Below are 24,436 nucleotides of genomic sequence, written 5' to 3'. Positions count from 1 at the left end.
GATAAATAGATATGAAGAAGATAAAAATGTCAGCACTTCCAAAAGAAGACAAAATAAAGCCGGCAATGGTTGAGAAACCAATAAGAAACATTCATTAAAAGGTCAAACAAACAAAAAAATACCATTTTCCATCAAAATCCAATCCAAAACAAGCACAAAAATATGGCTATCCCTCCAAAAATGGCAGCAAAAATAATGATCTCAATCTTAGCTTTATTCATAACCAAAATTACAAGTGATCCCAACACAAAGGTGCTCAGTGTCCTCTGCAACTCAGGAGAATATTCAAAGGGCGATCCATTCGGAATAAGTTTAGCATTTGTTGTTGAAGAATTAGAGGACAGTACACCAAAATCCAAGAATTATAATTACTACAACATTTCTCCATATCCTAATGCTTTTGCATTCGGTCATGCTGCTTGTAACCAGAATCTAACGACCTCGGACTGCAGAACATGTCTTGCTGCTGCTAAAACTGCCATGTTTTCGTCTTGTCCGAACAGGATTGGATCTCGTTCTGTGCTCCAAGATTGTACTATTAGGTATGAGCAGTATCCGTTTGATGATTAATCATTTGGGATTCTAAAGATTTATGTAATATTTTTATCTCTTGTTCTATCTATAAGATGTTATATGCTGCAAAGAATGTGCTATTCTATCCTTACAAAATAAGTTTTCTTCACTAGTTCTAGTTTCTGTGTTCTTGAGTTACTATTTTATTGTACTACAATAAAATAACATTTCTGTAAGGATATACTTATTAGAAGCAAGAGTAACCCAGATAGCTGATAGCTGAAATGATAAATTACTTGACCAAGAACTAAACGGAATAACAAAAAAGTATCAGCATTTGCTCTACATGTACATTTCACAAAAATGACAAAATCAACAATTTACTCTCTTGCTGTCTTTTTCAATGAATTGAAATTTGTATAATTAAAATAAATACGCCTCTGTATATCTCCTGTTGATTATCAACCTTGCTTCATCTGCCTGTAATTTATGTACTTACAAATCAGTTGCCAAAATCTCCCTAACTGCCCCCTTTATAACCATGTCGGACTTCTCTGTTGACCGATCACGATACGTTCACACCAGAAGAAACAGTTCAACCCAATTATTCTCCACAAGTGTTAGTTCTGGAAACCTACGATTGGTCAAAATAAGCGAGCTTTGAGTAATGATGATGATTCTCTGATAGTTGGTCATTGGTGTAAAGAACTTGTGTTCTTCTGTACACTAGCTTCATCATGTTGGAAAATTCAGAAAGCCCTCAATATCCCAATCACAATGGAGCTTGACAAGATTCTGTTGAATTTCGAGCATTGACAGTCTCCCGCTTGAGAAGAAGTGCATACAGGAGCTCGTTCCAGGAATCAGGGACACCAGGCAAGCACCAATGACTGCAGTCTTGACGGTGGAGAGAAGCAGGACCGATTCCTGGCTCTAGATAGTACACAGATGCATGGCCATCCTTTCTTCGTGCTGCCATGTTTGTCACATTCAATAACTCCAAGTTCAATTGGGATTCATTCGATTGCTTTAACACATCAAAAAATATATCAAAACGGTAATCCGATGAACTCGGTATTGACCCTAAATCAGGAAGTTTTTCCAAGTGACAGCTACCACCAGTCTTCCAGTCACCCCCACTGTTACATCCAGCTGATTTATTAGCTCAGTCTTTCTTGATATTTTATATGGTGATATGTAGGCATTTAGAAAGAATATAGCAAATGAAATACTAAAAAAATAAGTGAATGTGTGTATCTTACTGAGAGAATTTAATTGTGTCATCATCTCAAAAACAAAAACCAAGCAAAAATTACTCGTAAAAAAGTTATGAGGATTAAAATTCTGATATCTTGAGCAGTAAGAAATGTACTAAATATTATTAGCAATACCTGAAGTGAACTGGAGCATAGGTTCGAAAAAAGACTTGGGTTTTGTTCAAGTCTACTTTTTTATGCATCCAATCAAGAAAAGTTTCAAGAGATCTTTGGTATGCAGTTTCAACAGTCATCTCCATCTTTATCTCCTCCCCCTCTTGAAAGTAACAACCCCTACCAAACAAGAAAAGTATAAGGACGAAAATCACAGATAGCACTCCAATATATAAAGTAAAAGCATATCAATCGATATTCTGCATTTTTAATCCAATTTTTCAGAATCTCAATATTGTAACCTCCTAAGAACTTTGACAAATATCTTACACGAATAAAAAAAGTTGTCCAAGAAAAGGAACACTCACACGCTAAATAAAATGCAAGATAACAGAGTTCTTAATTCATTTTCAAACTAGCGAGAATGGAACAAATGAAAAAAAAAACCCTTTTATCTTCTCCTTCTCAATTTCTTCTCTATTTGTGTAAATCTAACAGAATTGACCCATTTGTTAAATCATTATCTCAACAAACATTAAGCGTGTATGTTCAACGATATATGTCAAGCAAGCTTCGGCTTTAATGGTTCAAGGGTTAGCTGATTCTTAGTTCCCAATTCGAACAAGCAAAAAATGATGAAGACCCCACCCCAAGCACCCATCTATAATGTGTGAGCATAATTTTTGACACGTCAATCCTTGTAGAACAAGTAGATTCATATGCTATCCTAAACATCATAATCATCTCTTTGGAACCCTTTTTTGATACAGATTACATTCATTAGGCAACATTTATATATGAATGTACACACACAATTTAAACTCAAACAAACAACCTTAAGCTAACACTTCATATCAGAAAGATCAGAGTTACCCTCTTATGGTCTTCTCGTAATTCCACCAATGACCGGAATTAAATATCAGAACATCTGCATTCGTCCACTGCGGAGATGTCCAATCCAATTTATCCAGCCTTAAAGTCATCTTCACCTCTGCTGGAGCACCCGCTGGAGGCCGCCCCTGGTACAATAGATACGGAGCTCTATAGTATTCAACAGTGCAATTGTAATCCCTGAACTTGAATGCCAGAAAACCTTTATGCTTAGTGATTGGTCTCCCATTCACCTCATAGATTGAAGAATTATCAGGAACAGCAGTGGCAAGCATACAGAGAAGTGACTCCCATTGGTTCCTTCCAACGGAGTCGCCAACGAACACCAGCCGCCGGTTCCTCAATTTCTCCAACATCACCTTAGCATCAAACCTATGTTCAAGCAATAAATATCAAAACTCACTAATCTATACCAAACCAAATTCACAACAACAACTGACCCTAAAAATGCTTCATCTATCAGAATCAAACTATTAAAAAAACTGAACAGATAGACTAACGGGTACCTGGGCAAATTACAGTGACTGGGTTGCCACCGCCACTTAGTATAAAAACTATCAGGTCGTCCATTCTCCGAGCACCTGAACCCACTGTCCACAAAGGCGCAATCTTTGCTCTGATACAAAGGATACCCATCATCCCAAACCCAGTTCCCATCAAAAACATCACACCCATCCCCAAGTTTATCAAGAAATCCCGGCCGTCCAATACCACTATCCAACTCTGATGAAGATGAAGTAATCAATCCCATTCCCAGCCAAGAAAACCCATGGTAACGCATCCCATGAGTAGCAACAGACTGGTAATCCAAGTAAAAGAAATAACCAATGAACAAAACAGTAACTAAAAAGAACCCAAGAATGCCTAAAGACGGTTCAAGAGGGTTCAACCGTTTAAATTTCTTCAAGAAACTGAAATGGGTCGCTGTTTCTTGGTCTTGTGGAGATGTGTTCTTGGTCATTTTTTGTTTACAGAAGAAACAAAGATTCAAGAAAAGCAAAAACAAATGGTGAAAATTCGAATCTTTTTACATTTTGGGTTAGTGATTCAGAGAATACTGAGTACCCATTTAAAGAAGAGTACTAAAATAAAGCCAGTGATTGGTGGGTATTAAGTAAGTTGATAAAAATGTTTAAGAGCATTAATTAAAGAAAATATAAGTAGTTTCTCTCTCTAGTTCTTGGTTTGAATAAATTGTAGAGAGAGAAAGTGGATGGGAGTTTTAATGGCGGAGGTGGTGATAGTGTGAATGTGATCGTGGGGAAATTGGAATGGAAGTTGAAAACTTTTCCGACAATATAATATACTGGAATTGACAAATTTTGCAGATTGACGGAAATGTCCTTGCTCCACGTTTTGATTTTTGGTAATTAGTAGGGACGTGTTTGGACTTTCTGTTTTTGGGTGTGGTCCGTGTGGATGTTGGTGGCCCACGTTATGATTAGCATGGCCTCAACCCAAAATAAAGGAAATTATTATGGCAATTGAATAAATAAATAAATTCTCATAAATATAGTTTAATATTAAAAATACAGTAATCAAATTTATATTTCTCTCTTTATTATAATTACAAAGTAAATCATTGGATATAATGATTCTTTTTTTTTATTTGTCAAAATAGATAGTATATTAATAGAACAACCCGAATTTACAAAGAAGACAAGTACAATATTAATAGAACAACCCGAATTTACAAAGAAGACAGGTACAAACATTTAACTGAACAAGCTAAATCATGAGCCGTTGTATTAAAACGGCGACTAACATAAGTAAAAGAACAGTGACTAAAACAGGTACGGATATGACTAATATCTTGACAAATTCCCCAAGATCTGTAATCCGAAACAACGCCTGAATTCGTAGCCTGTGAAACCTGAAAAGCATCTCCCTCAAAAATGACATGATACCAGCAACATGAAAGTGCCCAGTTGATAGATTCACGTAAATTAAAATATGTACGGTTTATATTAATTTTAGACCTCATTTGATTTAGAATTATTTATTTATTTTAAAACTAGTCTTATCATAAATTTAATTACTCATAAAATAATTTTTTTATTTGGTCTATTTTTCATATTTCTATGAAGTTTATTTTTAATTTTAATTCTTTAAATGTTAACAACTATATAATTCTTATTAAATTTAAAAATATTAAGTTTAACTAGAAAAGTATAATTTACTTAAGTTTTACAATAATTTTTTTTAATTAAAGGAAAATTTAATTCTCAAATTTCAGAAAGTAAATGTATAAAACGAATCAAACTTTTAAAAAATCACTTTTTTAATCAACCTACCTTAACCAAGTGAAATCTTAATTAAAAAAAAAGTGAAACCTTAATTAAAAAAAATAACTCTTTTACCATCATCATCTATTACAACTGAAGAGGAAAATACTTTAATGCTTTTGAAAAAACAAATCAATTTTAAAGTTATGGGAAAGTCCTGCCCAGCACATATGCTGCTTAAGCTAAAGATCAGTGGCTAAAAAAATTAACTTTATCATTACAGTATGATTTGAAGACTTTACTTTAATTATAAAGTTTGCTCAATTAGTTCAATTGAACTTGATCTTGCTCACTTTTCATCTATTTAAGATTAATGACTATTACATGAATAAAATCAATTTAATTTATTTAACTCGAAAGTATAAGCTATAATATCCCAATCACCAGAGATTAGTATTAAAATTAAAGAAAGAAGAGTTGAAATTTGTTAATTTGCATTATGGTTGGTACATCTACAGTATCCCACTCATCAAACTTATATGATTATTATTCCATAAATCCAAATACATGTTCTCGTGGTGCTTAAATTACTTCATGTTTATTAAACACTTTTGGATTGGGATTACGATCCACAATGAACGGTGTAAATTAATTTAATTAAAATTGTATTTTTTTAATTTACATTGTTCATTTTGTAATGAACACCAATCCAACATGTTTAGAAGTGGTACAGAACACAAAGATCCAACTATCTAAACCAATGATTGCGTTTCCGTGGTTATAATATTGGTTCCCACTTCATGTCCATTATCTAATCATGCATGTCGTGCAAGTTGCGACCACGTTTTTAAGCCTATAGTTGACGAGAATATAGTCAGAAGAGTGTTTATCCCATGCAACCGTTGCGCCACGTCATTTTTACATCAAGCCAATGAGCATTTGCGATAGGGAATCTTTTAATTATTACTTATTTTTTTTATCATTCAATTTTCCACATGGCTAACGCACAATTGGTTTGTTGCACGAATGACATGGCGCAACGGTTGTGTGCAATAATTTTTCTAGTCAGAAACCCTGTAAAAATATGTAACCATTTCAATAACTTTTATTAGCTTAGGCAAAATTGTAGTATTTTACATGCTTATTGGTTTTGTTAGATTAGTTTCAGCTGATACACTTCAAAACAAAACTACAAAATATAATACCAGAATGTGAGAAAAGCAGCAATCCCACTTATGATACAAATTCTATCTATCCTGCTTTCATTTCTCATCTTCTCCTCTTTTAACTCGTTCTGCACTTTCGAGTATAAATGACATGACTCGAGAGCTTCGCTGTAGTTTTTGCTTCTGCGGCAACTCAGTGCTTCCTTGAGAATTACCAGACTGTTTCTTCCGTTTACATGAGCGCCTTCCATGTCTTCCAACTGCATGCTCAGCTCTGTTAGCTTGAGAGTTGTGGGAATGTCGTCTCCTTCTGTGTGAATTACTCTAAACTTCATTATGAGAATGCATTCTACTACTTGACATGGAAGAATGTCTTTCGCTGAGAGAACGGACCCATAACGGATCAAAAAATCCCTGTCTGTCGGCCAATGCCTTTGACCTCCGAGAGGGATCCAGCTAGCGAGATTAGCCGCTTGCTTGATTTTTTTGTTCACCACAATCCAACTAAGTCGAAGTCCATCTCTAAGCTCCCTCCACAGTTTTCCGTCCTTTCTTTCTTTCTCCATGGACAAAATTGGCGGCAGACCATCAGAAACTGAAAGGAGAACTTCGCCTTCACTGTCGTCATCCCTTGCTGCATATGTAAGGAGATCGATCCGAAATGGGCAATTGTAAAACCAACCGTTGAATCCATTAGCATTCGGAATGCCCCACAGGACTTTTGAGCATATTGTTTTATCTTTATACCTAATATCGACAATAGAAACAAAATCTGACGGCACAATACTCTCAAATTCATCTATGTCCCCGTAGTATTCAGCCTCCGTCCATTCTTCAGGGTACTCTAGATATTCGTTCCACTGATACTCGATAACTTCCTTGTTAACGATAAGTGGAAAACAGTCGGCATAAAACTTTCTGTATCCGCCTATTGATGATATTAAACTTTTCACGTCTTCTCTGTTTGTTGAAGGCCACATTGAAGAACAAACATTTTCCCATAACTTCTCTTCTTTCGAGATGGAGCAGAATGCAGCGCAAGCACACGCCGCGCTTGCCAATGTTGGGCCGTCAAGACGCCTCAATATGTCATAGAAGATATCGCTACTTAATGACGCCATACTCTCAACTGAAGCAACTGATAAAGCCATAGTCCCCTGATCAACAGATAACTAATAAATTTAGTGCAGCAAATAAGGATAATTGTTCAAAAGACAAGAGCAGAGAGATAATATGATCTTAAGGATCAGCCATTGTATCTTTTCTGACTTCAATGCAATAAATTCTCATTTAGCTTGAGTTGTTTTAACGCAGCATGCGAAGCATTAAAGTTTTATTTTATTAAAGTCTATACTTAGGTGGCTTAATTGGTTTAATATTTTGCTAATATAGTATTGCAAAATGTTTTCCTTTTAAGATTCCTAGTTTTAGTGGATAATTATAAAACACAACGGTTGTGCCATGTCAGAGCATTAGCCATGTTGGAATATTTAACAATAAAAACAAATTAAAGATTCCTTGTCGCAAATGCTCATTAGCTTGTTGTAAATATGACATAAGCACAACCGTTGCATGAAATAAACACTAAGTTCTAATAGTACTGGGATTTCTTCCGTCTTTATGAATACTTAATCTAGTCTTGGTTAATTTTCAGATTTGGAAAATTAATAAAAAAATTCAGTCTTCTACTACTTTAAATTGAGTTTTCACAACCCTAGATGTGATTGCCTTGGACCCTTTTTAGATGTGATTGTCCAAATCCCTCTAGGTGCGATTCTTAAAAGATTTCTCTTTCTTTTTCTTAATTTCCAGACCTGAAATTTTGAACTTAAGGTTGCTTCCGCTGTTTTGCTACTCAAACATACATGAAATAGATTTCTCAACACATTTGTAGGAGCACGTCAATATGTAAATTGTTCCCATAGAAAACAATCTTCATTAAAATACACAAAATCATCACATAAATCAATGCTCACTTCAGCTGTGCTTCTTTTAGGCGTATTAATATTTCTTACCAACCCCAAAAATTGTGAGAAATGCACAGAATACATGCCAACCAAACCAGAAAAACCATTATAAAGTGAGAATAATTGAATGAATCAAATCGGTTTCCACGCCTTGCGGTAAACGAGATGATTTCAGCAAAACATAATAGCGACTGGCAATATTAAAATGAAATATATAAAACAACAAACTGTCTGGAAATACATGCCATTTTGATGGGCTCTACTAAGACCATTCCAAGGATTGCACACAAGTCGCAAAATGGTTGATTGATGGCACTCACTTCATTGACAAGAGAAAGGCTTTACAGAAAAAGAACAGAAAAATGACAGAAGAAGAACTAGCAGAGAAGCAAGGAAACATATAACCGTTTAAACAATCTACCGAAGGATATAGCCAGTTTTAATCGGTTTGGATTATGGACCTATATCTCCACTAAGTTAAGCTGAAAACAAGGAACCAGACCCTACTGTTCAACTGCCAATGAAAGAAGAAGAACAATTTAAGCGGCACAGAAGACAAATTATTGTTTAAACTACTAATAAGAACTAGTCAGTTGAAATTAGTTGGAATTCGAGACTTGCATCTCTAATAATTTGTTCTGAAATCCAGAATGAACCCTATCCTACCGTTGCAAACGATTCTTAGGACACACTGCATTTCAAAAGGACATCTTTTCCAAGTCTAGATAAAGCCATAAAGAAGCACAGTTCACATTCAAATCTTTCTCAATTTGTGAAACTGAAAAACTGCAGACTTTTTAATTAAGTGGTTAATAGCTTTCAACTTCTTCTCATGCCAAGATTGAAAACCCAAACTCAAAAAGTTTAAGCCTACAAGCAGAGTAGTTCAGGGTGGCAATAAATTTTAGTGTTCATTCTTGATGTCTACAGGCAAAGCAAACACCATCTACCAACTCCAATTCTAACCCCAGAATAGAAAAATCATATGCATGCAAGCTCATGGCAGGCATTATACTAATTAAACAAAAGATAACTAAATTATAAATTCAATAATCTGAGAAAGAGATAAAATTGTCCATCTCTAACCTGCTTAAAAAAGACACTATATTCACATTTACTCAAATCAAACCTTAAACCGCTATATGATTCAATTCACAGAACAAACAACAAAGTTAACAGCTTTTCCATATAAAACCAATACCCAGATAATCAAAACCAGTATTAAACAACAAAAATGAGAGAAATCAGTGAACTGACCTAGTGGATTAAAGATCATGAGCCCAGCTGAAAATGCAGAACAAAAAGATCAAGAATAATATTTTTTTAGGATTATAAGAAAAACTGGACTGAAAGATCCTATATTTTCTTATAGTGGGGCAACAAAATAAGAGGGTTAAAGGTCATTTTCTGTAAGGCAATTTTTGGGTTTACAAATGAGAGGATTTTTCGTGGAGAATTCTGCTTTTTCTGGGTTTTTAGTGAACTTCAATGCACTTCTCTATCTAATCTCGCCACGTCATTCCAATCATGTTTGCCCCTATTCATCGGCAAACCAAACTTTAAGATCACAAAAACATTTGGAGTTATCAGCATATTTAACTTCATACACAAACCAAATCACCACATGCTTCTTGTCAAGTTGACGAAATTCTTTTAAAATCTGGATTTGATCTCTAGGAGTACATTTTAGACTATATTTACTTCATACAAATGGTACTTTACTTTGTATAGAATTATTATTTTTTATTTTGATTTATAGAATATATTCTATAAAATTCTTTCTTAAAATTTTACAGAATAAATACTCTGCTAAAACATCTCTTATTTCATACTATTTTATTTTATGCTATTTTATTTTATAAATTAAACACAAAATTGTCACAATTTGGGTTCATTTCTTATCGCCAACTTGATATAAAAAGTTGTAATTTTAAGTAAGAATACATGTAGTCTATTAATTTTTGATTATTTTATCTGTAGTCATCAATTAACTGATGTTCGATTATAGTGCACGTGCACACTAATCTAAAATAAATACATTGTAAATTGTGGTCTTTTATCAAAAATCGCGAATTTAAACTCTTTTAATTTTGTTAAAAAGATAAAATGAGCTTTTATGGATAATTTATGTTGTATATGTATATGTGAGTTAATTTTAGAGTTAATTGTAAGAAGAAAATTATTAATTTTAATGTATTTTATAATTATATAAATTTTAAGATTTTTCTTTCAACTTATGGAAAATCGAAACACCAACTTATTTTTTGCTGAATAATTTATATGATTACCAAAATAGCGTATATTTTGATGTCCACATCATTTGCCTTTTTTCGAAAAATAGCTCAGTAATATCATTTGTAAAAATATAAAAATTGATGATTGATTTTATCAAATTTAAAAATTTATATTGTAATTACACATCGTGCTAAAATTTATAATTACATTTGCACCTAACCCTTAATTTTATATCTATTCTTCAATTTCAATACTAATGACATGGCAATATTCATAGGCGGAACTCTGCTTGGAACGTGTAGGCTCCAACTCGGGCAGGGATCATTTATTTTAAATGAAAGTAATTTTTTTAAAATTAGAGGTAGATCTATAACAAATATAAAAGTGCATTCGCGGGGCGAACACTTCCATTTACGGACAAAAATACCCTTTACATATTTTGACATATAAGAATATTTGTGTTTAACAAATAGAAAGATGACATTCCTAATCCATAAAGTAAACATATTAAAAATAATTATCGCAGTAACTACCATTATATATTAAATTCCTAATCCTAAAAGAAATTGTGCAACAACTATCATTATGTGTTAAATTCCTAATTCTAATAGGAATAGCACGTAAATATCACTATATATAAAAGAATATGGCGAGTTTCATTAACATTAAATAATCATATTATAATATTTGTGTTAACACTTTGATATTTATTATATTTATTAGTTATATACAATGAAAAATAATATAAATTTGTTTCAATTATATTATCATCTTTTAATAACAGCAATATCAAAGATTAAATCTATTGCTTAATTCTAACTTTTTAACATTTCCAATAAAAAAAATTAAAATTTTATAAAATAATTAAACAAAACAAATTAAAATACAAGTTTAATAAAATTTAAATAATAATAATATATTATTAAAAAATATACAATTATAATATTAAATAACGGGTCATATAGATATCGTTAACGTGCGTAGCACGTGGCCAAAAACACTAGTTCATAGTAAATTAGGATTAAATAAAGGTTAGTAGAGTTGTTTGACAATCAAATGCTAATTAAAAATCAAATCCAAACTAAAAAATTAATTATACTACTAGCAATATTAGGTTTGTTCACGGTTCGAAAGAAAAATAATTGATGAATTTATGACAATATTGAAGTGATATTGTTTCCGCACTAAACTGATCTAATTTAATTAGATAGTAAATTTTAATGACTTAGTTTCAGCAAATCAGAGTATATCGAAACAGAAATTAGTAGAAAAGTTTAGAGCAATTTACTATAAAACTCCCCATATTTATCATAATTCATATTTTAATTTCTCATGTTTAAAAATTAAACAATATAATTCTTTTTTTTTATTTTTGTTAAAAGTTTAGTTCCTCTGTCCATTTTTGATATTAGTCAACGGAGTTAACATACTTATGGGTAAATTAATTTTCAAATATGAGGAAAGAAATTGTTGACAAAAAATAAAAATAAGGGACGAAATCGTTGACAGAGAAAAAAAAAAGGAGATCATGAAGTTCCATTGACTCAGTTGACTAACATCAAAAATTGACAGAAGGATTACATCATTGACATAAACAAAACGAGAAACCATATCGTTTAATTGTCAAATAGAAAAGACTAAAATGTGACTTATAATAAATATGATGGACCTTGTCATAATTTGCTCAATATTTTACATTGAAATCTTAAATTACACCAATATCTATTTTACACCTAGATAGAAAAATAAGCATTATATTTAAAATTTTCATTTTTGGAACATTCTACATTTATAGTCATCGTTTAATAAATTGAATCATATAAAAACAAAGTAGTCAAAAGTTCAGTCCATATAATTGATTGAATGAATTTATTTCGTATAGTTAATTTCATTTTGCTATGCAATGAACCGACAATAGAATATGTGAATGGAACCAAAATATTTAATTTGGTGTAAATAAGTCAAAAGCTTCTGCCACGTGGTTCCTCTATCATGTAAATCCCATGGTTATATATTTTCTATCGTTTTTCTTTTTTCCAAAAAAGATACTACAGTATCAATTTTTGAATCCCAACCCAACCCAGTAAAAAAAGATATAGTATTAAAAAATGTCAAGTAGCTGCAATTTTGTGATCCTATAAAATTAATGAGCTGTAATCTGGTGTCTACATTTTTTTTTAATAATCTGATGTATACATTTGAAGATTAGCAATGAAGAAAGCTTTAGGTGACCTAATTAAAGGCAACAAATGTTAATTTTAATTAGGCTATTCCATTTTGCATGGTTTCATATTGAATTGATACACCACCTACATGTGATTGATACCACACCTTGATCTGACTTTTGGCGGATTTAGGCACAATTTAACTAAATTTGACCCCAACTTAATTTATATTTTTTATAATTTAAAATAAAAGGTAAAATCGGAAATTTAAGTGAAGGAAGTAAAACTTTATACTACTTAATTGGTAAAATAATTTATAGTTATTAATGGGTAACTTTTTAAAATGGGTGAAATGATTTAATGAGAATAATCATGTAATTATAGAAACTTTTAATGAGAGAAATATAGATAAATAGCTAAAAATAATATTAGGTTAAATATATTTCTCATAATATAATTATTAATACAGTTTTATATAAAATAAGATACAAATTGGTAATAAAATGTCAAAATTAATAGGTAAAAAAAGAAGAAGTATTTCAAGCTATCAATGAATAAATGATAAGAGTAACTACTTAATTATATTGTCAGTTTGAAAAATAGAGATGAACAGTATAATTAAATTTCAATTAAATATAATTTTTATAATTTAATTATTTATATTTCATATGTAAAATAGCTAATAACTAATTTTCGGAAGAAATAACATGTCAACAAAAAAAGAAGAGAGAGAAAACAAAATGAAATAGCAGGTAGAGATAAATTGATTATAGGTCAGGGATGGTCCCTGTCCCACCCTTACTTTTGTTATTTATTGACTGACCTATGAACTAAATTTAGATTTAATTATTTAAAAATTATAAATAATATTTTTTATAATTTTAATGCAAATAATCAATTTTAGTTATATATATTATGAACTAATTTTTTTATAATTTGAAATATCAAACAATGTTCCGTTATAAAGTCATGATTTACACGTCAATATATATACTCTTTACTTGCCTACATTTGCAAGTTTTTGACAAAAAATTGTCTCATATTTTGAATTGTAAGAATCCAAAAATTGATTGTCCACATTGTAAAAATTAGATGTTTATGTTAAATTTATCAAGAACGGTAAAATTTATAACTTTTAAAACAAATAAACTTGAGATTTATATGAATTTGAACCAATTTTTGACAATATTTAAATGACCTAATCACTCAAAACCCGCCCACCTTTATCCCCTTTTGCAAATATACCCCGACGTAGAAATTTCTCCAATTTTACTCTAATTTGTCATTTTATATTTTAATTGCAACCTAAAGCATTAAATTGACATCTTTTCACTTGAAGAAAGTTTAAAATAATCCTCTATTTTTATTCTATATTTCAATTAGACCCTAATATTATTAATAATATAAAAAATAAAAGATAATTTTAAACTTTTTTATAAGTGAAAAGAGATTAATTTAATGTTGTTGGGTACAATTGAAACATAAAAGGCCAAATTAAGGTAAAATTAGAAAAATTTCTACGTCAGGATATATTTGCAAAAGGGGCTAAATGTAGGGGGTTTTGAGTGATTAAGCCCTATTAAAAAATTAATAGTAAAATTAAGGGCTTTTTACACAAACAACCTATATTGGCTAATTGTTTACTTTTATACATGTCATATTTTTCACTTACTAAACTACCATACACGGAGCTGATTATAACTTTTATACGGATCTTATATATTCAATCCTAATAGCACAATCATCATAATTTCATTTATTTTCTCTCTCCTCATCATTCAATTCTCTCTTCCTCTCAACTCATATTTCTCTCTCTTCCTCTCAGCTCATCTTCTTCTCTCTTCCTCTCCATCGTCTTCCGCTTCGCCGTCCTCTATTCCTCCGCTCCTCCGTCATCGTTCTCATCATCGTCTCCGTTGTCATCTTCGCCAACGCCATCACCTCCTCTGCTCGTCGTGTCATCTATTTGATTTCAGATCTACAATTTATTCATTCTTCTTCTTTTTCTTCTTTTTTATTTTCAGATCTACAATTGTTTTACTGTTTTTTCACCATTAAACATGTATATAGATTAGATTTCAAGAATATAATGTTAATTTCATGTTATGTAATATAAAATTATGGTTATATGGAATAATTTTTTGTTATTTCTGAATTTTATTTTTGTGTTTATTTATTCTGCAGCTCGATTTTTTGATGATGGTTGATTGTTGAATTATTATAATGTCACAGTGTTGTTGATTTTTTGTTGATTTTGTGTTGATAATCAATTGTATTTCCTTGATTTTAACATTGGAAAAATTTGTTTTTTTTTTAAAAAAAATTGGCAAATTAGATAACTTTGTCAGCGAAATAAACTAAATAAAATAAAATTTAACCGAGACTATATAATTATATGTTTGCATTATTATGTTGACATATTGTTGATTTCTTGTTGATATTTTATCGTTTGTCACAATTTTTCAAAAAATTATGTTTTATTTTATTCCTTATATTGATTCGTTGTTGATTTATTGTTGACATTATGTTGATATGTATTTCAACCTTTTTTGATTTTCAATTTTATGTTGACATGTTGTTGATATACTGTTGATAACATGTTGATTTTTCAATCATAGAAAGAAAAATAAAGTTAGTCTTAAATTGCTGTATTGATGACCTGTTGACATATTTTTGATAATATGTTGATTGTTTTTTGCTTAAATCAATCGATGTTCTCATTTTACAAACATCTTGACTAAATTAGCATTAATTGTTGATATCATGTTGACATTATGTTGATATTTGTTAGTATGATAGTAGTAATTCTACTAAAGAACAACAAAGGTATAAAATGTTTAAAATAAATGAATCAGATAAAGATATTAGCATAGTAAGTAATCAAAACAATATGAAAAAACAACAACAATAATTCAAATGAAAAAAATAAAATTATTCTTACATATAAAAATAAAAATATATTAAATATACACCAACACAACAGTTCACAAATTAAAAAAACCTATTTCAAAATATATTTTTTCCTCAATTCTCTTTGCAGCTACACAGTTTCTTCAAAATCACTTGTATAACTGTTTTGCGTTCCACCTCTTATACCTAACTAAATTTCGACAAAGACGGTTATGATACAGTTTCATTTCATCTAACGAAAGTTTATTTCACAGACAATATTATCTTATTTGTCAATGTTAAAAGAAAAAGAATCAGTAGATATCAACATAATATCAACATAAAATCAACAACACTGTAACATTATAATAATTCAACAATCAATCATCATCAACAAATCATTCTGCAGAATAAAAAAAACGCAGAAATACAACAAAACACAAAAAAAATGCAGAAATAACATAATTTTATTATATAAAATCACAAAATTATTCTATATAACATGAAATAAGTATTAGGTTCTTTAAAGATACTCTTTATACATGTTTAATGGTGAATCAACAGTAAAAGATAAACAAATTACAGATCTGAAAATAAAAAAAAGAACAAAAAATTTCAGATCTAAAATTAAAAAGATAAAAGAAAGATGACGCGGCGAGACAAAGGCGGAACGATGGAGGCGAATCGGCGGAGGCGGAACGGCGAAGGGAGGAGGCGGAACGGCGAAGACAGAATGGCGGAACGGAGGAGGCGGAACGACGGAAGCGAAAGAGCAGAAATCGTGAAAATTTTCTTTCACAGCTCAAAAGAAATCGTGGAGAAGAAGAATGATTGAGAGAAATAAGAAAAATCGTATAAAAGAAAAAAATTTGAAGTACAAGTTATTAAAGTAAGAAAATGAGGTAGGTAAAGTAAAGATTTAACTTGTACTGTATAAAAGTAAATGGACTGCCAAAATCAGTATTTTATATAAAAAGCCTAAAATTAAATCTTCAATTCCGATCTTCGAATGGAAATAGGCGGATTGGATCGGACCCATCCTATTGAAAAGATCAACACATAAGCAGCACAAAATTAGGTTGTGTTTAATTGGATATTTGGTAGTGGTTTGGGCAACTTGACCAAAGAAAATGACATATTGATACGTTGCACCGGCCACCATTAATCAACTCCAAAACTCTAAACCATGCATGATTGCATATTTGCATGTGCTAAATCGCCATTCTTGCTAATTAACCTTTCTCATCTCATCACATTCACAAGCCCAGGGCCCTAAACCCAATCAGCCTATCCAGAGACGGACCCAGCTAGGGGGCAGGGGGGCATTGAGCCCTTTAAAATTTAAAAATTCTTAGGTAGATTTAGTCTGTCACGTTATCTGTAAACTAGCCTATCATATTATAACATGTCGGCATCATCGTAATTTTGATTGTTATTTTTTATATTTTTTAATAGTATTATTACAATAACGTCATTATTTTAATGACATATTATGATATGATTGGTTTAATTCATAAATGACGTGATGGACTGGCCTATTTATTTCCTCAAATTTATATATAAAAAAAAAGCATGCTATATAGAGGAATTTAAATGTGGTTTCTCCATTTTGTGAACATCTTATGGGGTAAGCGTCTTTCGGGCAGGGTCACCGGTTTCTCCATCTTCACTGGTGTCACTCATGCAACAAAATATAACTCAAGAGAAATCATAACATTTTTAGTCTGTGATACTTAAAACATGATTGCATGTTATTTTTTTTGAAATTTACATTTGTAAAAATAAATTACTCTAATATCCAAAGATTAAGATATTAAAATCAATAAACTAAAATTCAAACGATATATATGTTTGACAGCGCAAAAGAATATTACTATTTTTTTTTTTTGAAAATCAAATCGGAGATATCATTAATAATTCAAAGCAGTTACAAATGTGAGAAATTCAGGAAAGTTGCTAAACCACTCCTGATGACCTGAAATGGAACGGGTATTTTGCGCCATAGCATGCGCAGCCTGATTCGCAGATCGCCTCACAAACAAAAATAAAACATTACTAAACTGTTTTGCTAAATTCGCACAATCCTCAACAATGATATCTTGATCAACAAGATCCGGGTTTCTAATTTCCGCCACAATCTCCAATGCGTCGGATTCAACAACCACTTTATCAAGCTCCTTAAGCCAACTCAAAGCTTTCCGGATCCCCATCGATTCAGCTACCCTAGGTGAAAAATTGCCAGCAAGCTTCACTTGCCTTGCTTGGATAACTCTCCCTTCCTCATTTCGGACCACTAGTCAAATTCCCAAAAAATAATACTATTTAGATTAGTAAATAATTCAAAACCTTTTTCCATATCTGATTAGGATTCCTATTGTGAGTATTATTATTTAGATTAGTAATTAATTCAAAACCTTTTTCCATATCCGATTAGGATTCCTATTGAAGGTTGAACAAGAGTTTTTTAATGCCTATAAATACTCGCATACCACCTTTCAAAACTCGCAAACACAAACACAAACACAAACACAAACACAAGCAAATTCTCTATTAGCTTTTTTCGATTACCATGGCGATCATCGAAGAATTCTCCGACGAAGGTCAAAACGACAATGTCGGAACAAACCAGGTCGAAACAAACAAGGCACAAGACGAGAAAAAACCAGAAAAGAATGTCGAGAAGGAGAAAAAAAACCTGCTTGTTCCCAACAATGGCAATGGTCTTGACATGGAAGACCATTCATGGACTCAAACACTCGAAGAACTCACACTGACCATTCCAGTTCCACCGGGAACAAAATCAAGAAACATCGTCTGTGAAATAAAGAAAAAATCTCTAAAAGTTGCATTAAAGGGTCAAGAAAATCCAATTCTTGACGGAGAGCTTTTTGCAACCGTTAAAGTTGACGATTGTTTCTGGAACTTGGAAGATAATAAAATTATCTCTGTGCTTATGACAAAGTTTGACAGGCAAAACTGGTGGAAATCACTGTTGGTTGGTGGACCTGAAATTGATACGCAAAAGGCTGAGCCGGAGCCGAGTCGCCTCGGTGACTTGGATGGTGAAACCAGGTCGGTTGTGGAGAAGATGATGTTTGATCAGAGACAGAAGCAGATGGGGCTGAAGACCAGTGATGAGATTGAAAAGGAGGGGATGTTAAAGAAATTTATGGCTCAGAATCCTAACATGGATTTTTCTAACATGAAGATGATGTAGATTGGATTGCATTGTTGAGTTTCAGTTTTAGATTATTTAGTTCGTTCATTGTTAATTAAGTTTTTTCCTGAGTTTTTTCTTTATATGTTTTTGTTTTTTTGAATTTTTGTCAGTCTTTAATTTGCTTAATGGAATTATTTATGATTGCTGATGATATATTCTTTCAATGCTTTACTTTTTCTCTTGGCAAAAATCTATTATGGGTCTGGATCCTTCGATTTCAATCTTATTTAGTTAAACCTGACTACTAATTATCTTGTTATAAGTTTAGTACATCTCTATTAAATAATGTAATCAAAAATCTATCTTTTAACTAAAAACTTTGGACTGGGATTCCCTCAAGTTCAAAATGAACTTGAGGAGGTCATGTTCACGATCTACACGTTCAATACAAAATGAACGGTGTAGATCAAAGAAGTAAAATTTTAATCAAATTAATTTACACTGTTCATTTTACAATGAACGGTGTAGATCGTGAACATGAGCTCCTTAAGTTCATTTGAACTTGAGAGAATTCCAATCCAAAAACTTTACATTCTTTTCTTTTTTCTGGTGAGGATTAGTCATCTTAATTTTATATGTTGTTTTAATTTCATACCATATAATAATGGTCAATTTTTTTTATTAATAAAATTTAGCAACGGAATACATATCAAATCCAATTTATTGTGAATTAAGAATAAAAAAATGTATTAAGATATTTCAACATAAATATGAAATCGCTTACATGCCATAATAATTTTTGCTTTTTTGAGTATGTTTTCTATTATCCGTCTTTCTTTATAAAAATAATTATTTTCTTCTTTATGAAAAAAAAATCATTTTCCTCTTTTTTATTAAAAATTATCTGATATTGTTTGTATCAGATGTCGTGATTGCCGTTTTTCATACTAGAAATCAATTTATAGGTGATAAAGAGGTTTTGATTGATGATTGTATTACGTAAACGAAATAGTATGCTTCTGTATAAATAGATTTGCGAATCCGGATGCACATGCGCTATCTTAAAAACATTTATTTCATGTTTTTCTTTTTAAAAATACATTTATTTCATGTTAGATTCTATATATGTAACTCTTTCAAATTCAATTTAATAAAATTTGATGGATTAACAAAATTAATTAAAATTTTAAATTAAACTATTGTATTTTTTAATAAAATATCTTTAACTTTAATAATTTCATTCAACTAAATTTTTTAATTTTTATTTTACACCATTTAATTTTCCATTTTTATTTTGCTTCATTTAATTTAAATTTTTTCTTTTTACATCATTTATTTTTATATGTATTTGAAATTTAGATATGTAGATTTATTTTATTTTTTTGAAAAATAATGTCATATATTATGCAAATATAACTATTTTTTATTTTAATTATTGAAATAAAAGTTGAATCAATTGAACTATGAATTGAGGGTCCTATCGGTTCGGATATTGATATGACAACCAATTTAATTTTTTAAAATTTTGATAATTAGTTGAGTTAAGTGGAATGTGAATTCAAAATTCATTCGAGCTCAAATTTGTATAGCACATTTGAGCTTAATCTCGACATAATTTGTTTTTTTTTTTTATACTTGTAGGTCAACATAAACCATATTGTCAAACATGAGAAAATCTTAAGCTAAACACATTTTAAAGTTTTTATAGTCATTTAACTATTAATTTAATATATATGTGATCCTTTTTGGCGAGAAACGTTGTCGTTCTATGTCAATCAATTTGTTATATGTATACGAAATAAATAGTTAAAAGACTCTATTTAAATGCAAATTATTTGTTAAGGACCGGAAAATATAAAGGTTTAATGGCAAGAAAAACTCAAACCTTTACGACTTGTTGCAATTATATCCAAACCTTTTAATTTTTGCAATAATATCCAAATTGCATTATTTTATTGCAATAATATCCAAACCTTTTAATTTTTGCAATAATATCCAAATTGCATTATTTTATTGTAATAATATCCAAATTACACTTTTTATGTGAATATTTTTTGAGTTTTTTTTTTTCATTTTTTGAGACTTTTACTATATTATTATACATCAAAACATAATAATAGCCTAATATATTAATTGAAAACAACAAGTTTAGCCATCAATTTGACTATTATTGCTATAAAAATGCAACTTAGATATTATTGCAATAAAAAAATGCAATTTGAATATTATTGCAAAAATTAAAAGGTTTGGATATAATTGCAACAAGTCGTAGGTTTGGTTTTTTTTTTTACCATGAGGCCAAATATAAAAGCTAAAAGTATAAGTACTTCATAATGGGTTTACCCAAAATTCTATATGGACTGTCACAGTTTGAAAATTTCCATCATCATCCATCCATGGATTAAGAACAAATTTCAGGATTTGATGTACAGAATTATAGTTTAATTAATAAAAGAGACAATCTTAATTCCATATCAACAACCCACAATGCTGCTAGAGTTTGCAATTCAATTGCAAATAAATCGTAGGCAGAAGAGAAAAACTTAATACTAAAAATAACATTCCACTCCAAAATTAACACCAAAAGTTTTAAACAAAACCCTAATAAGCTATCCATTATTCAATCTAGCGCGGTATTAGCTATTAATCACTGACCTATCATCAGACGGTTGCTGGCTTATCGTCTGAAACGACGGCAGCATCAGCATCAGCATCGGCATCAGAAAGTAAATCTTTGGCGGCGGCGGCTGCAGCATCGTCGGTGACATCATCAGGGTCGCGTTGAGGATCGGACTTGTCCATGGCGGCACGAATGCTATCGAGAAAAGGTTTGAAAGCCATCTCAATAGCAACCCATCCAAATGCAAGAGCACTAAAAACCACCATGGCTTGTTTTACTTGCTTCTTCTCCATCTTGATTTTTCTTTGTAACAAACAGATTACAGTTATACGCTGAGTCCTCTATTTTATAGATTGGGGAAATGAAATTCAAATTGAAAATAAATTCTATCGATTGGTCAGAAGAAATTCTATCCATTGTAAGTTGCTTCTTAGTTAAGACACGCGTCAACTGATGGTCAAATTTTTTGACTCCATCTCCAGCTAGGGTTAATGGGTTATGTCGAATCGCACGGTTTAACCGGCTCGATGTAAACGAATGGCAAGTCTGACTCGGTTCTTCGCAAAACCTGAAAAACAGTTCAACCGGATTGAACTGACCGATAAACCATTAATCAGGTGCCTTATCAGTTCTATCACTAGTCATACTTTTAAACCACTGGTTATATCTATCCTGGTCCGGATTAATCAAGAACTAGCTAGCTGTCCGATCGAATTAAATATCAAATTGATTAAAATCTTAATTAAACCGGTGAAACCAGTTGATAACTAAAACCGGACACCACCACTAACCCAAATCCATCCAATTATAATCATCTCTAAACACCAAAATAAATTTTTTTATTTTAAATGGTAAACCAGGGTAATATTGAAATGGGATCAAAATATATACTTCAAAAGCATTTGCATCGGGTGACCTCTATTGCAGGAAACATATAATCTTAATAAGGAGCAGGCTTAAAGCATTGAGACTGTATTTCTAACCATCTGAAACACATAATAAACACCATTACAGCGTAATTGAGGACAAGAATACTGACAAACTAAGTAAACTCATTGATTCCTAATTTTCTGCTAGCACGATGAGAGTGTAATCCAAGGATTAAAAAGCTCTAAATCCCCAAGTCAGCCTCTGAGACAAAGAAAGAGGAAAATAGCAAATAGCATTCTCTTCAGTTTCCCAAATTTACCAACAAATTCTCCTTACAACATAGGTGTTTACATAATAACCAGATGAAGCAAAAACATTTAGAGTGGGTTCAGCCCATCTAGCGGCCTCTTCCTCCACCTCCGCCTCCGCCTCCTCCTCCGCCACCACCTCCACGTCCACGACCGCGTCCTCGTCCCCGGCCACGTCCCATAGGCTTTCCTGGATTTCAAAACACATTGAAAGCATTAGTATTGCATAACACTAACACACGAGGTGGTGAATAGTCTAAAAGGTAACAAAACATAAATCAGGTTAAAGTTGATCGGAAGGTAGCCATACCTGCAGTTGGCTTCTTAGGTTTGACCCTAGGTGTCTCTTCAACCAGCAACGTCTCAAGATTTAAGCTGTCAGGAAGAATATAGTATCGGATATTGTTACCCCTCACACTGAGATGATCCAAAGTAACTGGGTTTTTCCCCCTCAGTGTTAGTTTCACTGTCTTAAGATGAGTATTCATACTAATGTCAACACCTACAATCAGCACAAAATCATCAGACTTAAAATGATTTTTAATCTATTTGCAAATTAGTATTTGAAGAATTATCAAGTTCATATAAAATAAAATTGTCAAGCCAGAGCAGTTAAATCATGCAGTGGAAAATGAAAACTATATCCTATCAAAACAACACATGATATGCTTTCTTGACAGAATAAAAAGGTATAAAAAGTAGAGGAAGCAATAGTAATGAAATGATATACTTGCCAATTTAAATCAGGGAACTATAGATTAACAGGAAACACCAAAACAGAATTCCACGTATAATCCTTTGGTTAGCACACGGTAACATGAAGCTCGCCTGTGTGATAATCCCGTCTAGAAACTTTGGATGACTCATTGGTTGACACCTAAAGAAACCAGCCTAGATGGAGTTATGACACACTAGTAGAAAAACAAGTTTTTTTATATTCAAAAGTTTCACATGTGCACTCTAATGCTCAACTCAACCAGAATGTGATACGATCAACCACATGGTCAATTCAGGCTGTCAAAACAATAGGGTCATCCCCAGGTCATAACATAAGCCCAAATTACAAAAACAAAACAGCTTCTAAAATCTGGAAATCTCAAAGGAGATTGATTATGCATCATGCTATATATTATGAACTATGAAAATCATTTGGGAGGAAAGAAACTACATGATGATGCATACAATTCATGGTCCAAAAGATAGTAGTTTTTACACTTTGAGAATCCAATAATCTCATTGTGTACAATATTTACTCCACAAATCATCAAAAAGGTTAACACTTACTCAAACGGAGTTGACCGCACTCTATGCTACTTTAGGTTCATGCTGATAAGAATCTACATTTGGGGAAGTGAAAATGTATAATTTGAAGAAAACTGATGTAAAAAAAACATTAGATATTTTCTAAGACCAAAACTGTCTATCTTCAATTTTCATGAACTAAGGAGCAGATGCATAATACATTCAAAGAAAAAATCCATTATTTAATACACATTAACATCAACAAAATAAAATACAGCATCCATATAATCTACATGCCAATGATGCGAAAAACGATACCTAATTTCCCAATCTCTAAAAAACATGTATTAGGGTTTAACTAAAACCCTAAACCAAAATGAAATGCTAAAATGACGCAGGAAATAAAGAAACCTGTGATGGTTCCATGAACAATAGTTCCGTTCTTGAGCTCAATTGAAACAGTCTCGTTGTTTAGCTTCATCAAAAACCTATAAAAACGAGAAGCGCAACAAAATAAAAAATCACATATTCACTAGCCAAAAAACAAGAAGAAGAGAAGAACATGGTTTTAGAAAAAGGAAATTACCTGACGAGTTTCATTGTGGAGTGAGATTAGACGAAATCTAGGGATTGAAGGAAACGCAGAGGAGAATGAAAAGAGCCAATTGAAAGGGGAAAGCGGGAGAGAAGAGAAAAGACTGTTTTGATTCAAGTCTATACACTCACGGGTTAGGGTTCGTTATGATGATGACCCGGTGTCCAGTATCACCTCTAGTCTAGTGTTCCAACCTATATATGTGGGTTCGATTTTCATA

The 24,436-nt window shown here is 31.6% G+C and overlaps 6 protein-coding genes across 7 annotated transcripts; 2 read left to right on the top strand and 4 right to left on the bottom strand.

Moving 5' to 3' along the window:
• Positions 1–99: 99 nt before the first annotated feature.
• LOC126688011 (antifungal protein ginkbilobin-like protein) lies at positions 100–691 on the top strand. The gene has a single exon (XM_050382570.2). The coding sequence runs from the start codon at positions 163–165 to the stop codon at positions 568–570; it is 408 nt and encodes a 135-aa protein (XP_050238527.1). The 5' UTR covers positions 100–162; the 3' UTR covers positions 571–691.
• A 95-nt stretch (positions 692–786) lies between these two features.
• LOC126688010 (protein trichome birefringence-like 10) lies at positions 787–4,053 on the bottom strand. The gene is made up of 4 exons (XM_050382569.2): positions 3,281–4,053; positions 2,757–3,146; positions 1,905–2,063; positions 787–1,652 (listed from the first exon to the last, which is right to left on the bottom strand). The coding sequence occupies exons 1-4, from the start codon at positions 3,733–3,735 to the stop codon at positions 1,286–1,288; spliced, it is 1,371 nt and encodes a 456-aa protein (XP_050238526.1). The 5' UTR covers positions 3,736–4,053; the 3' UTR covers positions 787–1,285.
• A 2,029-nt stretch (positions 4,054–6,082) lies between these two features.
• LOC126653542 (F-box protein At2g27310-like) lies at positions 6,083–9,800 on the bottom strand. The gene is made up of 2 exons (XM_050347448.2): positions 9,390–9,800; positions 6,083–7,322 (listed from the first exon to the last, which is right to left on the bottom strand). The coding sequence occupies exon 2, from the start codon at positions 7,314–7,316 to the stop codon at positions 6,189–6,191; it is 1,128 nt and encodes a 375-aa protein (XP_050203405.1). The 5' UTR covers positions 7,317–7,322; positions 9,390–9,800; the 3' UTR covers positions 6,083–6,188.
• A 5,816-nt stretch (positions 9,801–15,616) lies between these two features.
• LOC126653920 (outer envelope membrane protein 7) lies at positions 15,617–21,602 on the bottom strand. 2 transcript variants are annotated; one of them, XM_050347921.2, is made up of 2 exons: positions 21,237–21,602; positions 15,617–15,632 (listed from the first exon to the last, which is right to left on the bottom strand). In XM_050347921.2, the coding sequence occupies exon 1, from the start codon at positions 21,492–21,494 to the stop codon at positions 21,243–21,245; it is 252 nt and encodes an 83-aa protein (XP_050203878.1). In that variant the 5' UTR covers positions 21,495–21,602; the 3' UTR covers positions 15,617–15,632; positions 21,237–21,242. The 2 variants fall into 2 exon arrangements, with proteins under 2 accessions (XP_050203878.1, XP_050203877.1); XM_050347920.2 differs by lacking the exon at positions 15,617–15,632 and adding an exon at positions 17,227–17,714.
• Positions 17,878–18,805, top strand: LOC126653919 (protein BOBBER 1-like). The gene has a single exon (XM_050347919.2). The coding sequence runs from the start codon at positions 17,991–17,993 to the stop codon at positions 18,636–18,638; it is 648 nt and encodes a 215-aa protein (XP_050203876.1). The 5' UTR covers positions 17,878–17,990; the 3' UTR covers positions 18,639–18,805.
• A 555-nt stretch (positions 21,603–22,157) lies between the features above and the next one.
• Positions 22,158–24,396, bottom strand: LOC126686797 (small nuclear ribonucleoprotein SmD1a). Its single transcript, XM_050381035.2, has 4 exons — positions 24,208–24,396; positions 24,033–24,109; positions 22,690–22,881; positions 22,158–22,569 (listed from the first exon to the last, which is right to left on the bottom strand). The coding sequence occupies exons 1-4, from the start codon at positions 24,219–24,221 to the stop codon at positions 22,469–22,471; spliced, it is 384 nt and encodes a 127-aa protein (XP_050236992.1). The 5' UTR covers positions 24,222–24,396; the 3' UTR covers positions 22,158–22,468.
• Positions 24,397–24,436: the final 40 nt, after the last annotated feature.

This window comes from Mercurialis annua, linkage group LG6 (assembly GCF_937616625.2).
Source record: "Mercurialis annua linkage group LG6, ddMerAnnu1.2, whole genome shotgun sequence".
NCBI lineage: Eukaryota > Viridiplantae > Streptophyta > Magnoliopsida > Malpighiales > Euphorbiaceae > Mercurialis > Mercurialis annua.
This window is presented reverse-complemented; position numbering and strand designations above follow the sequence as displayed.